Source organism: Carettochelys insculpta, chromosome 3 (assembly GCF_033958435.1).
Source record: "Carettochelys insculpta isolate YL-2023 chromosome 3, ASM3395843v1, whole genome shotgun sequence".
Taxonomy (NCBI): domain Eukaryota; kingdom Metazoa; phylum Chordata; order Testudines; family Carettochelyidae; genus Carettochelys; species Carettochelys insculpta.
The window spans coordinates 73,663,857-73,679,952 of record NC_134139.1 but is presented as its reverse complement, the minus strand read 5'-3'; the positions used below and the strand labels follow the sequence as shown (position 1 = coordinate 73,679,952).

The window sequence follows — 16,096 nt, the reverse complement described above, 5'->3', positions numbered from 1 at the left end:
CTATTGCACTAGGCAAGACAGTATGGGAAGGATGTGGGCAGCCCTCGGTGGAGAAAGAACAGGTTAAGAGCTATGTAGAAAAGCTAGACACACACAAACCCATGGGCCTGGATTTAATGCGTCCAAGGGTACTGAGGGAATTGGCAGATATAATGGCCTTTGGCCATTATCTTGGAAAACTCGTGAATATGGTAAAAGGTCCCATTTGACTGGAAAAAAAGGCAACTGTAGTGCTCAACTAAGGAAAGAATGACAATCCAGGGAACTATAGACCAGTCAGCCTTATCTCAGTTCCTGGAAAAATCATGGAGGGGATCTTCAAGGAATCCATTCTGAAGCACTTGGAAGAGGGGAAAGTGATCAAGAGTAGTCCAACATGGATTCACCAAGGGCAAGTCCTGCCTGACTGATCTGATTAGCTTTTATGATGAGGTAACTGGCTCTGTGGACTTGGGGAAGTCAATGGATGTGATATACCTTGACTTTAGCAAAGCTTTTGATACAGTCTCCCACAACATGCTTGCCCATAAGTTAAATAAGTATGGATTGGATACATGGACTGTGAGATAGATAGAAAGCTGGCTAGATGGTCAGGCCCAATCTATGGCTTTGTGGCTGGTTGGCAGTTGATTTCAAGTGGAGTGCCCCAAGGATCCATTCTAGGGCTGGTATTGTTCATCATTTTTATGAATGACCTGGTTGAGAGGATGGGTTCCACCCTCAGCAAATTTGCAGATGACGCTGAGCTAGGAGGAGAGGTAGATACGTTGGAACGTAGGGATAGGGTCCAGAGTTACCTAGATACATTGGAGGATTGGCACAAAAGAAATATAAGGTTCAAGAAGAAGTGCAGAGTCCTGCACTTGAGACAGAAGAATCCTAAGCATTTTTACAGGTCAGGGACTGGCTGGCTAAGTAGCAGTGCAGCAGAAAAGAACCAGGGGATTACAGTGGATGAGAGGCTGGATATGAGTCAATAGTGTGCCCTTGTAGACAAGAAGGCTAAAAGTATATTGGAATGCATTAGGAGAAGCATTTCCAGTAGATCTATAGAAGTAATTATTCCCCTCTACTCTACACTGATGAGGCCACACCTGGAGCATTGCATCCATTTCTGGGCCCCTCAGTATAGAAAGGATGTGGATGCAGTGGAACGGTTCAGCGGAGGGCAATGAAAATGGTTAAGGGGCTGGAGTTTATGACCTATGAGGAGAGGCTGAGGGATTTGGGCTTATTTGGTCTGCAGAATAGAAGAGTGAGGGGGGATTTGATAGCAGCCGTCAACTTCCTGAAGGTGGACTCTAAAGATGATGGAGAGAAGCTGTTTTCAGTAGTGATGGATGGCAGAACAAGGAGCAGTGGTCTGAAGTTACAGCAGGAAAGGTGTAGGTTGTATATTAGGAAAAGCTATTTCTGAAGGATGTTGAAGCCCTGGAATGCTTTATCTAGAGAAGTGGTGGAATCTTCATCTCTAGTGGTTTTTAAGTACTGGCTTGACAAAGTCCTGGTTGGGATGATTTAGTTGGGGTTGATCCTGGTTTAGGCAGGGAGCTGGACTACTCGACCTCCTGTAGTCCCTTCCAGCCTTACAATTCTGTGGACCTTAAGCAAATATTGTATCTTGTTGACTGAAGCCCCAAATAGTTCATCAAGAAAGAAACAAATAAAAAAAAACCCTGAAGAGGTAACTTTAACAATTACAGGCAGAGTTATGCTACCTCACTTGCCTTGTGTTTTGCTTATCCTGTGACCAACGCTGCTACAGTATCACTGAATATAAAGATTAGTGTGACAACTCAGTGGAGAGTGTTACTTTGTCTTTCTTCTTGTTTTTTTATATTACATTATTAAAAGCACAAGTGAAAACTTCAGCACACAAAATGAAAGGTGCAAAAGTGTCTAATTCACTTGATTTGCACTCCTGAAAATAATTGTACTCTAAGTTTAGAAATTAAACTTGCACTTGGTGTTTAAAGTACATAAAAGCACATAAGTGGATGTCCAAGTCTGTCTGTAGCGATGGGCAAAACAAGGCCTGTGTGCCTGCTGTGTCCCTCTCTTCCCCCTCCCAAATGCTGCTCAAAGCAACCAGCTGTGAGCACCATGTTATCTCTGTGTGCCACACTCCTTGGCTGGAGCCTGGCCAATGGGAGCTGCACATGCTGTGCTTGCAGCACAGCTAGCATGTGGAGGGGCCCCCTACGCAAAGGGAACACAGTGTGCAGAGATCACATGGCTTCTTAGCCAGTCACTTTGAGTGGTGTGCATGGGCATAGCAGGGAAGCAGCCTGCCTGAGGGGCCTCTTGTCCAGGAACCACCTTGGATAAGCGCCTCCCAGCTAGAGTCTGCACCTAGCATTCCACCCTCTCCAGCACCCCAGCTCCCTGTCCCAGATCAGAGACCAAACCCTCTGCACCCTGCCCCAGGTCACAGCTCCCTCACAGACTTTGCATCCCTTCCTGCACCCCAGTCTTTTGTCCCAGCTGAAAACCCCCTCCACCCAAACTCCCTCTCAGACCTCACACTCTCTCCAGTCCCCTACTCCGAGCTCCGTTCTGCACCCAACCTGCATCCTACACCTTGCACCTCCTCCATTAGTATCACAGAAGAGTGCAGTCATTAACTACTTGGCAAAATCTTGGAATGCCCCCCTCAAGAATTATTGCCCACCCCAATATGAAGTTTTCCCGTGAGTTTCGTTCCTATAACTTGTCCCTTAATGGGTGACATTTGTTCTGTGTACCCACAAAGTGCCTCCTCCATTTCACATATACTACTTCCACCAGATCTGTTTTCTGACCTACTTACATCAAATAGTAGCAGGTTTTGACCTTCCACGTTACCATAGCAAGTTGAGCAAGTGAAGTATTGCTTGCTAATAGTCTCACCATTTGCCAGCATGAGCTGCTGAAAAGATCACTTACATAGAATACACTGAGCTAAGGCATGATTTGGTGCTTTCCCTATTCAGCAAAGCACTTTATTATGTGCCCTGGATCAGTGGGATTTAGACGTGTGCGCCAGTGCTTTGCTGAGTAGAGAGAGCCTTAAATACTGTGCTGAATTGAGGACTTTGTGTCTTTGACCATGTTTTGTTTAGTGATTGGTCCTAGTCAAGGCCCTGACTGCCAGTAAGATCCTCCTTCAGTTCAAGTGAATTGGTGCTTGTGTTTTGAGTTCTGAGGGCCAAGGGTAGAACACCTTATGTACTGTCAGTTCCAGTATGTCAATTGGCAGTATTAGAAGTTTGTTAAGCAGGCTGCTGCTCTTTTAAACAAAAGTACTTGTAAGATGTACAGAATTTTTTTCTGTTGGATTTAGCCTTGAACATCAACCTTATGGGGTATTATGAAGCTTTATTAATTGATGAACACAATTCGATTCTGTATTACAACCCTTTGAAAGTCTGTGGGGCTTGGCACAAAATTTGGCCCAATATTTGTAAAGAATTTTGATACTCTTGCAAGGTGCCACTGTTCACTTAAATCATATCTGTGTTTATTGATCAATTTAGACAGATGATTGGATCAGTGTTCTCTTTTGTTCCGGCTGTGAGCTTAATATTTCATTGTCTGCTAAGAGAAATCCTTTATACAAAACACAAGCTCGCCAGCGTTTCAGTGCATCATGGTTTTGGAAGGCTTCTACTTTGGTTTGCAGCACTGACTCTTGTTCTGTTTTCTCATTTCAGAACACATACAGCTGTAAAAATTGCCCCGCGGTACAGTGCACCAGTCATTCATGTCCTAGATGCATCCAAGAGTGTGGTGGTTGTAAGTTCTGGATTACAGCTCTCTCCCTCACACCCACCCTGCCCCTCCCTTAGTGCTGTATATTTTATAAGAAGTGGCCAGAGGCTGCAAATTCGCTGCAGGTAAAATTCGCTCCATGTAGGCGACTGGATCAAAGCCTGTGTACCAGTGAAATCACATTGAAGAGCATTTTGAGAACTTAAGCAGGAATGAAGGGGAGCATAAGTCTTGAGCTGGCCCTGAGCAAAGGTTACGTAAGCAGGGTGCCGTTTCACTTTAAGAATGTCATCGTTAAGCCTATTCCTGCTTGTCTGTTCTTTACAAAAAGTAACTCCTACAGACAATGTCTGTGTAGTAATACTGGTTATGACACTGCCAGCAAGAAGGGTAAATCCATGGTCAGGGATACCCCTTGGCTTCCAGGCTGGGCTGATTGCATTGCAACATGGGGAGTATCAGAGTGTGTCAGAGGAGTGGTGATTTTTGTCTTAGCAGTATCCTTTGCAGGCCAGTTCATGAGTTGAACATCAGGCAGCTTAACTTTTGAAGTACAGTCCACATTATCAGGGAAAAAAAAGGCATCAGAAATGTAGTAAATTAAAGACTAACAAAATGATTTATTCAGTGATAAGCTTTTGTGGGATGGACCCACTTCTTCAGATCAATTTCATTTCCATATATGTCAATCTGTATTGGAAATGAAATTGATCTGAAGAAGTGGGTCTGTCCCAGGAAAGCTCATCACCGAATAAATCATTTTGTTAGTCTGTAAAGTGCTACATTTCTGCTGCTTTGTTTTGTTGGAGTACAGACTAACACAGCTATGTGATGAAAAATAAATATCTGTGATTTCCCCACATTGTCTCAATGTCAGACTTGGGTGATCATGTTATGCTGCTTTGGCTGGCTGAAAGCAGTTGTGAGCAAAATGACATCTTTTAGGAACAGAAAAATATTGTAGTGCTATTGTATAAGTCCATGGTATGCCTATACCCAGAATAACACATGCTGTTCTGGTGACCGCATTTCAAAGAAGATCTATAAGAATTGGAAAAATGTAGAGACTGAAAACAAAAATGGTTAGAGGTATGGAACAGCTACCATCTGAGGAGAGACATGAGACAGACTAGGACTGTTGTTTGGAAGAAGGACTATTGGGGCAGGGGTGATATGAGAGAGGTCTCTGCGTTTATGCTGGTAAGAAGCACATGGGATCTTTTTCAGGGGAAAAGCAACACACCACGTTTATTGAGAATACAGTAGAAAAGCAGTTTGCATGTGCTCTGACACATATACACTGTCTTGCCAATTGATGTTATAGTTGCCCCTCTCTTCTTCTTGGTGGTCACTCGATAACAAGTAGGACGTCTTCATGTCACGCTCCTATTTGTGAGTCCATTGATGGCTTATCAGCCCAATTCTGGAGCTGCAGATCTTATCACAGAGGAGGCAGGTGTTAGTAGCTGTTGGAAGGCTGTGGGGCAATTTTTGAGTCTCTTTTCTTCTTCTCCACCTGTCCCCATCTGCACTGCAGCGGGACCTCTCAAATTGTGCCACCCCCTCACAGATTACTGTTCTTCTTCGAGTGGTCCCCGTGGGTGCTCCACAGTAGGTGTCGGGCTCGCCCCGGCACCGCAGCTCGGAAAATCTTCAGCAGTCTCCGTCGGGTCGCGCATGCGCAGATGCGCGTCGGCTCTTCGCGCGCTTACGGTCACGTGCGCGATCCGGTCCCTGCCAGTTCCTTCTCAACCGCTAACGGCTGCAGACGGAATCCTCTCCGGCTCCAACGCCTGAGACAGATAAATCTTATTTTTTCTCGTGTTAATAGTTTTTAACAGTTCATAGTTAGCAGTTCTATAGTTATTATAGTTAGTTACTCTGTTAAAAGTTGTTAAAAGCTGAAGACTATCTTAAAACCGCAGCGGCCGCCTCCGGGCGGGCCCGCTGCTTTTGTTTGTCAGCCTTCAAAGGCCAACGGTTATTAACATCACCTAATAGGCTGTTAAGTGTGCTATTAGCATCTCAGGACTCAGAGTTAAGTTTTAACAATGCCATCCCCCGGCTTTAAGAAGTGTGAATCTTGCCGGGAGGCCATGCCTGCTTCGGGTGGCCATAGCAGATGCATACGGTGCCTCGGGGAGACGCACGTTCCCCAGAAGTGCTCCCATTGTTCCAAGTTGACTAATAGGGCTAGAAAAGATAGAGAAATGAGGCTGAAGATGCTGCTAGTTGACAAAGCACTTCAGCCTGCCTCATCGGAGACAATGCATGCGGAGGGCTCTTCAGGATCGCACAAGAGGAAGGCTGCCTCTTTGACCTCCTCTGCGCAGAAGAAAAGAAGAACCTCGCCTACTCGATCCCTGCCCCTTACTGTTGGGAGCGGGACGAGTGTAACAAAGGGCCCGTGCACGCTGGCTTCCTCCACTGGTAAAGCTGCGGCGCATGCAACCACTCAAGGCCCTGCAGCTACCGGGGAGACGGCACCGAGAGCCGTGCAGGCACTAGTCAGTCCAGCACCGGCTACTGCGGCACCGATCGAGACTTCCCCAGAGGCACCGGAGACGACGGCACCGAGGACATTGGCACCGAAGACAACGGCACCGGGAGCAGTGGAAATCAGCATGACCTCTGCTCCGGTACCAAGTTCACCGATAAGACCACCCGAGAGGGTAAAGGCTAAAACGAAGACCAAGCACCGCAGCCCCTCTCCTGAGGTAATTGCGCTGCCTCTGTCACCACGATCACCACCGGAGATTCGACGGGCAGCAACACCTTCAGCCTGCCACAGACGTCCTTCTCCTTTTCTTCGGAGTCCATCCCAGGGGTCTGCACGCTTTTCTCCATCATCTAGCAGAGATCCCTACAAGTCTTCTCACAGAGGCTCTCCTCGTACGTCGGTATCATCTCGGAGGTCTCAACATTCCAGGCACCACCCTTACATCCTTGGGTCATGGTCCAGGTCTCCATCACCGGGCCCCTGTCCCTGTTGCTACAACTGCCATCATTATGCGGGGCATCAGCATAGGAGGTCGACGTCTCACTATGGATCCCCGTCGACCACTCCTCAATGCCACAGTGTTCTGCTTCCACCTGGGGGAACACCACGAGTTCCCCAATCAGAGGCTGGGTCTAAAGACATTGAACCCCACCTTGAAATTCCACAAAGGCAATCACATCAATACAGCCATGATTCAGAGGAATTGGAGGAGAGATACCATAGTGATGCCTCCTCATCCTCGCCAGACGAGGCCGTGGTCCCTGGAGACATTTCTCCCCTAGATGACCTGAAACAGTTCCAGGAGCTGTTCAAACGAGTAGGTCAATCCCAAGATGTTCAAGTGGCAGAGGTGCAGGAGAAACACCACAGACTCCTTAAAAACCTCAGGCCTCCATCTTCTTCTAAAATTGCTATTCCTCTGGATGATGCAATCGTGGAGGCAGCCACTAATATATGGCAGACTCCAGCATCCGCTCCTCCTACCAGCAAAAGAGCGGACAAAAAGTACTTCGTCCCTGCGAAAGGTATGGAATTTCTATTTAGTCATCCACAGCCAAACTCGCTAGTGGTTGAAACGTCCCAACTCTGGTCCAAATCGTCCCAGTACAAATCTGGGGGATTGGACAAGGACATAAAGAAGCTGGCTCTTCTGGGTAGAAAAGCCTACTCCTCCTCTGCTCTGTTGCTCCGCATAGCCAACTATGCCGCTCATTTGTCGAATCACAATTTTGACAACTCTTCCAAGCTTACTGCCCTCATGGACTTCCTTCCGGAGGATGAAAGTCCAGTTCTTAAGGCAATTGTGCAAGAGGGCTACGCAGCTTCTCGAGCGGGTGTGCAGATTGCACTGGATGTGGTGGACACAGTGGCCCGCGCCGTGGCCACTGCAGTGGTAATGCGGAGAGAGTCATGGCTTCACACATCCGGCATTCCAAAGGAGTTACAGGTCAAAATTGCAGACCTCCCCTTCAACAAAATAAAATTGTTTGCTGAATCGACCGACTCAGTCTTACACTCGAGCAAAGATTCCAGAGCGACACTTCGGACTTTGGGGATATATACCCCACCGTTCAGAAGGAAGAAATTTTATCCTCAGCAACACCGTTATGGTTACCAACAGCGACGTACCCAATTTCAACGGGGGTATGATCAGGGACGTCATCAACAAACACATTATAAGGGCCCTAGACGCCGGCCTCAGCAGGGCAACGCCTCCACAGGGCAAAGTACAAGACAGCAAGTTTGACGGGTATGTCGAGGGCCGTGAAGCCAAGACCGTACCTCAGTGCCAATCTCAGTACATGGTCCATCACCGACTCAAGCCATTTTACCCACAATGGAAAAGCATCACGTCGGACAAGTGGGTATTGTTGATTGTAAACACGGGATACACGATCCCCTTCCAGTCTTTACCTCCACCAAATCCTCCCACCACACCCCTTCTCAGAGACCCCTCTCCCCTACTGGAATTAAGGCGTGAGGTGGACCACCTCCTATTCATAGGGGCGGTGGAGAGAGTACCGGAACAATTTCAAGGCAAAGGGTTCTACTCCAGGTATTTCCTGATGGAAAAGAAGACAGGAGGGTGGAGACCTATTTTGGATCTACGCGCACTGAACCAGTACCTACGCAAACAGTGCTTCAAAATGACTACGATGGCTTCAATAATCATGGCACTAGACCATGGCGATTGGTTTGCAGCCCTCAACTTACAGGATGCGTATTTTCATATTGCAATTCATCCAGCCCACAGGCATTTCCTCTGGTTCCTTGTGGGCACAGATCATTTCCAGTACAGAGTCCTCCCATTTGGACTCTCTTCAGCACCCAGAGTCTTCACCAAGACCTTAGCGGTGGTGTCAGCATACCTACACAGACAGGGAGTTTTCATTTTTCCGTACCTGGACGATTGCCTGCTAAAGGGAACTTCCCGGGTGGAGGTATTACGGATGATACACATCACCACAAACACATTTACCTCACTGGGCCTCATCATCAATTTCTCAAAGTCAAAGACCGACCCCACGCAAAATATAGAGTTTATAGGGGCTCGGTTAGACTCAGTCACGTCAAGGGTGTATTTACCCGAGGCTCGTTTTCGTGCCATCGAATCTCTTGTACAACTACTAACGTACAGCCCCACTGTTCCAGTTCTCACGTGCTTACAACTGTTGGGGCATATGGCAACCACCACGTTTGTGGTGCAAAACGCCAGGCTGCATATGCGAGGATTGCAGCATTGGTTGGCAACCGTATACAAACCCTCAATCCACACTGTCCACAAGAGGGTGTCACTTACAACAGAGGCACGAAGCTCGCTAACATGGTGGGGAAACCCCAAGAATCTCCTAACAGGGGTGCCCTTCTGCCAACCGCAAATTACTGTGTTCATTACAACAGATGCCTCCCATATGGGATGGGGGGCCTCACATAGACAACAAAACCACTCAAGGATTATGGTTCCCCGCGGAGAAGACACTGCACATAAACATATTAGAGCTCAGGGCAGTGTTCAATGCGTGCAGGCATTTTCACAATTATCTGCATGGAAAAATAGTTGGCGTGAATACTGACACCACCACCACCATGTTTTATATAAACCGACAGCGGGGAGCCAGGTCTCGTACGCTTTGTGCGGAGACGGTCCGACTCTGGAACTGGTGCATCACCAACAATATAATCATAAAGGCTTCATACCTACCGGGGGTCCACAACGTCAAGGCGGACCAACTCAGCAGACACTTTGTGCCCACTCACGAGTGGCAGATCCATTCAGACCTACTTCACCAAGTGTTCCGCAGATGGGGTTTTCCCCAAATCGACTTGTTCGCCACCCGAGAAAACAAGAAATGTCCCCAGTACTGCTCCAGAGCAGGCATGGGACAGGAGTCTTTGGGGGACACCTTCATGATCCCATGGAAGGGCCCTCTACTTTATGCGTTCCCTCCCACGACATTTATACACAAGGTCTTGGAGAAGGCCAGAAGGGAGAAAGCACGCATGGTACTTATAGTCCCAACCTGGGACCGACAACAGTGGTTCCCATTGCTCTTGCGCATGGCTCAACATCAGCCATTTCCCCTACCAACAGTACCGGACATTCTCACTCAGGCTCGGGGGTCAATACTGCACCCGCACCCGAAGAGACTTCGGCTGCAAGCATGGCTAATCCATGGCTAAGCGCCTTAGAGACAACATGCTCAGAGGGAGTACAACAAGTCCTTGAATGTAGTCGGAGAACTTCCACCAGAAAGACTTATCAGCACAAATGGTTGCGTTTTTCCGAATGGTGTTCCTCCAGGCAACTAATACCCCAGGACGCCACCATACCTACTATTCTGGATTATTTGCTACAACTCAAACAAAATGGACTTTTGCAATCCTCTATAAAGGTGCATCTGGCGGCTATATCAGCGTTTCGGCATGAAGAGGATGGATCAACCACATTTGCCCATCCTGTTGTCTCGCGTTTCCTAAAGGGGTTGGTGAATCTGTACCCCCCTCGGAAACCAATACCGCTGCCATGGAGTTTAGACCTATTTCTACACACCCTCTCGGGACCACCCTTTGAACCATTGGTACGGTCCCCCTTCGACTACTTACTATTAAAACGACTTTCCTCCTGGCAATCACGTCAGCTCGCAGAGTGAGTGAGCTCGTGGCCATAATGTCCACACCACCCTGCATGATCTTCTCAAAAGAAGCGGTGGTCTTACGATTACACCCAGCCTTCGTTCTGAAGGTCTCTTCAGACTTTCATATCAACGAACCGATAGTGCTGCCCTCATTCTATCCTAAGCCTCACAACTCAAATGAAGAAGCACGGTTGCACTTACTTGACGTAAGAAGGGCACTGGCCTTCTACATCGATAGAACTAAACCTTTCCGGAAAACGGACAGACTCCTGGTGTCCATTGCATCCAGGTCAAAAGGAGAAGCGCTATCTTCACAGAGGATTTCAAATCACATTGTGTCTTGCATAAGACTGTGTTATGACATTTGCAAGACTCCTCTGCCAGTTCCGCCAAGAGCCCACTCTACTAGGGCGATGGCGGCGTCAATGGCCTTCTTCAAAGGCATCGCGCTGAGACATATCTGCAGAGCGGCAACGTGGTCTACCTATGACACCTTCGCCAAGCACTACGCCATGTACAGGATGCTTGATGAGGATACACGCTTGTCGACAGCAGTCCTTTCACGGGCAAGCTGCGCATAAATCGGGTACCCACCTCCTTTTTCGGGGGGGTTACTGCTGGGTAGTCACCTACTGTGGAGCACCCACGGGGACCACTCGAAGAAGAAAGAGAAGTTACTCACCTGTGTAGTAACGATGGATCTTCGAGATGTGTCCCTGTGGGTGCTCCACTACTCCCCCGTTCCTCCCCGCTTCGGAGCTCTGTTTGTGTGTTTTTCAGGGGTGTCCAGAGTGGTTGATCAGGAACTGGTGGGGACCGGATCGCGCACGTGACCATAAGCGCGCGAAGAGCCGATGCGCATCAGCGCATGCGCGACCCGACGGAGACTGCTGAAGATTTTCCGAGCTGTGGCGCCGGGGCGAGCCCGACACCTACTGTGGAGCACCCACAGGGACACATCTCGAAGAACCATCGTTACTACACAGGTGAGTAACTTCTCTTTCTCTGCTCATGCATCTGATGAAGTGGATCTTTGCCCACGAAAGCTTATGCTCCAAAATATCTGTTAGTCTCTAAGGTGTCACAGGAGTTCTTGTGTTTTCAAGTCTCTTAAAGTTTCTTTAAGTTGTTCTTCTATTGTCCCATCATGCTGATTCTCACTGATGACTGTCTCTCACTGCCTGTCTTGTTCTTTAAAGTTGTTGATGTGCCCACTTCTCATCTTTTAATGATATGCAGCAATAAGGGTCTGTCCTAATCCCTTCCTGGAACATCGGGTGACAGTCTTGCATACATGCATTCTCACAAACACAAGTGGCTTTCATTAGCATAGAGACAATCAGTATTTAGACAAAAAAGCAGTCAAGCAGCACTTTAAAGACTAACAAAATAATTTATTAGGTGAGCTTTTGTGAGACAGACCCACTTCTTCAGACCATAGCCATACCAGAACAGACTCAATATTTAAGGCACAGAGAGATACAGGTAAGCTTTACATATAACTAAAATAGTTTTATGCTACATCTTCAGTTGTGAATTGTAGAGAGAAAGTGAATAGGAAATTATCTACCTCTCCACATAACTCACAAATCAAACAATGAAAGGGATAGGTAATAGGTTCAAAACTAGCATAAAGAAGTACTTCTTTGCCCAATGCACTTGGGTCGGTGGAAATCATTGCTGGGGTACTATAAAGGCCAAAAGTGTAATTGGTTTAAAAATAATTTGTCAGGTTCACAGAGGACAGGTTCATCCAAGGCTGTTAACAGAGCTTGTCAGGGAGACAACCCAATGCTCTCGGTTTTTGTATCTTCTGACTGCTAGAATCTGTATCTAGAAGACTGGATGGATCATTTGATAAATTGCTTTGTTCCAGTCATTCCCTCTGAAGCATCTGGCATTGTCCACTGTTAGAAGATAGGCTATTAGATTAAATAGACCATTGTGGTCTGACTTAATGTCACCATTCTTATGTTTTCATGTAGATTGTAATATGAATAACAGAAAATTTCAATAGTAATTTCTTTTTTGGGAGAGACAGTGCTGTATATTACAGCTGTATCCATAGGGTCTGTAAAAATGTAATTTTCATACCTTCATACTGGTCATCCAAAAGCGAATTATATGCTAAGTTTATGGACTCTGTTTTTTCAGTAAGCCAGAAGCTTGAAGAAGCTTTGAGAATTTCAAATACTAAGTCTTGTTTCAGCATGAACTCAAAGGCACAAAATCATTTTAGGTGCTGAGTTTTTTTCTTAAAATGTTCTTTCTTTAAAGATACCAAGCTTTAAATTTTAAAGGGAAATCAAGTTGTGAAGTACAGCCCTTGAAAATGGCTGAGGGTAGAGAAGATAGTTGCTCAAAGGATCTAATCATCCTGTTCAGGAGTCAAGGATCTGAATACCCTGAGGATGTGGGGGAAAAAGATTACTGCCTTCACTCCATCATCATTTCTCTTCACAACCTCAGGGAAGTTTCTCTGCAGGTCTCCATTTGGAAAGGGGATCTCCCAAGTGCTGGCAGAGATAGGAACAGCTGCATTCTGTGGTGTTACTTCTCTTGACCATAATCCCTCATCCCTTAGAAATTTCCCTTCTCGAATTAACGCTAATGAAGGTCTGCATTATGTTATTGGATTCGCTCTTCTGAAACACCCTCTGATGGGACATTGCCAGGGAAGAAGCTGCTGAGAAGAAAGAGAAGCCCTGTGTCTGTGCACAATCTTCTTGTGAGCCTCCCTTGACTTAAGCGACTCCAATGAGATGAAGGATCTCTGTGCATCAGCCTTCCTGCTAGTTCTGCAGGAGGAAGAGTTCAGCTCCTCCTACCCCAAATTGTGTGAAGCAAACTTAAGGTGTTAAAGACTAATGTGAAGTCACTGGTAGTCACTGGAGTGAAGTAAGGATTTTATCCATGGAATGGGAAGACTTTTGTACAGGCTTGACCCACCTAGTTGGAATGATCCAAGGGGTGATTTATTCAGAAATGCTGGCTCTGACCAAAAACTGAGCAGCACTGTTAAAAAAAATTTAAGATAATATTGAATTGCCTGAGTTTGAGGTTGTAGCAGAGAATTGAAAAAAGATGCTAATACCTGTGTCCTAACTGCAGTTTTCTCACTTGAGATACTCTTATGATTTTGTAATTATCTCTGTCTGACTGGCTTCTCAAATCATATAAGAGTTGGTTCCAAAACTATGGTGACATAATAAATCATTTAGCACACCTTGATTATAATTCAAGGCACTTTACAGTGCAGAGCTATTTAACCAGGTGAGGCTAGTTACAAATTCATTGTCTTCTGATCTGTAACCATGTTGTAGAAGATAACACTGTTTGGCTAACAAAGATGTGTCCACCAAAAGAGTTATGGAGCATATGTCTTTCTCATGAGAGCAGAATAATCTGAACAGGAAAATTAGCTCATAGTAAAGACTGTAAATCTCTGACTCAGCCTTGGCCTGATTGCTGGAGCCTGTTTAAAGTCTCACTTAATGGTCTCCTTCTCTCAGCACTTCCCTTGGCCAGGCTGAATTCTCATATCATTGTACAGGCAGTGTTCTTATTTACAGAAATTGTGTTCTAAACCTTCAGCAGCCCTGCCTTGGTAAAACACAGTGTGTTTTTGGTAACATGGACAGATAAAAAACCCTATTTCCTAATCATGTTGAAGATTCAAGAAGCCATGTCCTAACATAACTAGATACAGTCAAAACATGCTTTATAACACACATTACTTTCTGTTCCTCCAACCTCTTGCAAAATGACACTGTGAGACAAGGTTCCTTCACTGCTGGGACATCCTCTTGTGGTTGGATCTGGGGATCACCTGGCAGCCAGTTCCCTCTGTGATGTTGCTAGTTTCTCCTCCTGTACGTCACAGTATTCCCTCTTCATGACTCAGATTTTTTGCTTGGGCTTACCCAGAGGCGGGCAATCATTTTTGATGGAGGGGGCGCAATTCAAGATTTTGATAGGAGGTCAAAGGGTTTGGGACAGAGGTTGAGTGCAGAAGGGAGCTCATGGTAGGGGACTGGGATGCAGGAGAGAATGGGGCGTCTGAGATGGTGTTTGGGTGAAGGAGGGAGCGTTGCCCTGGGGCAGGGGCTGGGGAGGCAGAGTCTGGGAGGGGGTGTACAGGAGAGGATTCTGGCCTGGAGGAGGTTGGTAGGAGCAGGTGCAGGGTCTGGGAGGGAGTTGTGAACTGGGGCAGAGGGGGTGCAGAGGGTTTGAGTGGTGACCTAGGGCAGGAAGTTGGTAAGGGGAGAGAGGGCTGTGATGCCAGAAGCAGGCTTTGGCTGGGAGTTGATTACCTATGTGGCTCCCTGGGGACCGGGTACAGTCCCAGGTCAGTCAGGACTGCTCCAGACACTGAGGAGCAGGCAAGACTTCTTGCACCGCTCCTGCCCCCAAGAAAAATTGCTCACCTCCTATTGGCCACAAACCATCCAGTGGGAGCTGAAAGATTTTTGTTGTGGGTGGGGGCATTGCACAAAGCCTCTCCCGCTCCCTGAGGTCTGGACCAGAGAGCTACATGGAGCAGGCAGATGCTTAAATCAGAGTGGGGCAGCCGACTGCTGCTTTAAGTGGCTGCCTGCTGTGTGTCTTAAGGTCACAGCAGGTGGTCTGTAGGCTGTATCTTGCCTGCCACTGGTCTTAGCCTGTTGGGTATTGGAGTCCCTCCAGACCAACTCTGCACTGTTCCTGGTAGTGCTCCGTGCCACCTCCTTAGGAATCATAAAGGGAAGCTGGGCCCATTTACTGCTCTGAGCTGTAGCCCAGTGGAATCTGTCAGCAGCAGCCAAGGTCTATGCAGTGTCAGCACTGACTGCCCTTTCCCTCTGTTTCTTCTTATTCAGCTTTGCACAGCTCCTGTGGGAAAGCCTCGTCCATCAGGGACAGTCTCCCAGGGCTTTTGCTCCACCTGGGTTTCCTCCTACTCACCTCTTCGTGCCCAGAGAGTGACTACAGACCCTCTCTTTTGATGCTCTTTTCTGCTCTAAACACCTTGCCTAAGTAATGTTCTTCTTCGAGTGTCCCCGTGGGTGCTCCACGTTAGGTGTCGGGCTCGCCCCAGCGCCACAGGCTGGATCTTCCAAGCAGTTTCTGCCGGACCGCGCATGCGCTGGTGCGTGCTGCTTCCTTGCGCGCTCCTGGCCACGTGCGCGATCCGGTCCCCGCCAGTTCCTCTTTAACCGCCATTGGCTGCAGACGGAATCCGCTCAGGCTACGGCCAGAGTTAGCGTATTTAACGTTTTTAATTGTTTTAAAGTTTCTTCAGTCTTAGATTAAGTTAGTCGGCTGTTGTTTTCAAAAAATAAATAAATAAATAAAGGAAAGGAATTCAAAGCTTCCAATCCTAGTAACAAGAGGAGCACCGGAGGCCAGGAGCCTAGGGCCATTAGCCCTCCTACCGCGGCAGGCTTTATCCGAGAGGAGAACAAGCACAGAGAAGGTGCTAAGTACCCTATTAACAACTCAAAGACTCACCACAATGTCCTCTTCAGGATTCAAGAAGTGTGAGTCGTGCCGTGAGGCGATGCCAGCGTCTGATGGGCACAGTCAGTGTATAAGGTGCTTGAGGGAATCCCATGTGACTCAGAAATGTTCCTTCTGCGCCAAGTTAACAGCCAGAGCAAGGAAGGACAGGGAAATGCAGCTGAAAATGCTGCTGTTCGACAAGGCCCTCCAGCCAGATGTGCCGGAGCGG

At 47.3% G+C, this 16,096-nt stretch overlaps 1 protein-coding gene across 2 annotated transcripts in view; it reads left to right on the top strand.

Moving 5' to 3' along the window:
* MTR (5-methyltetrahydrofolate-homocysteine methyltransferase) overlaps positions 1 to 16,096 on the top strand; it is a 132,691-nt gene that overhangs the window by 94,614 nt on the left and 21,981 nt on the right. For both annotated transcript variants that reach the window (XM_074990112.1, XM_074990111.1), the window contains one exon: positions 3,693 to 3,774. In XM_074990112.1, the coding sequence (XP_074846213.1) occupies positions 3,693 to 3,774 (82 nt within the window). The remainder of the gene's footprint in view (positions 1 to 3,692; positions 3,775 to 16,096) is intronic.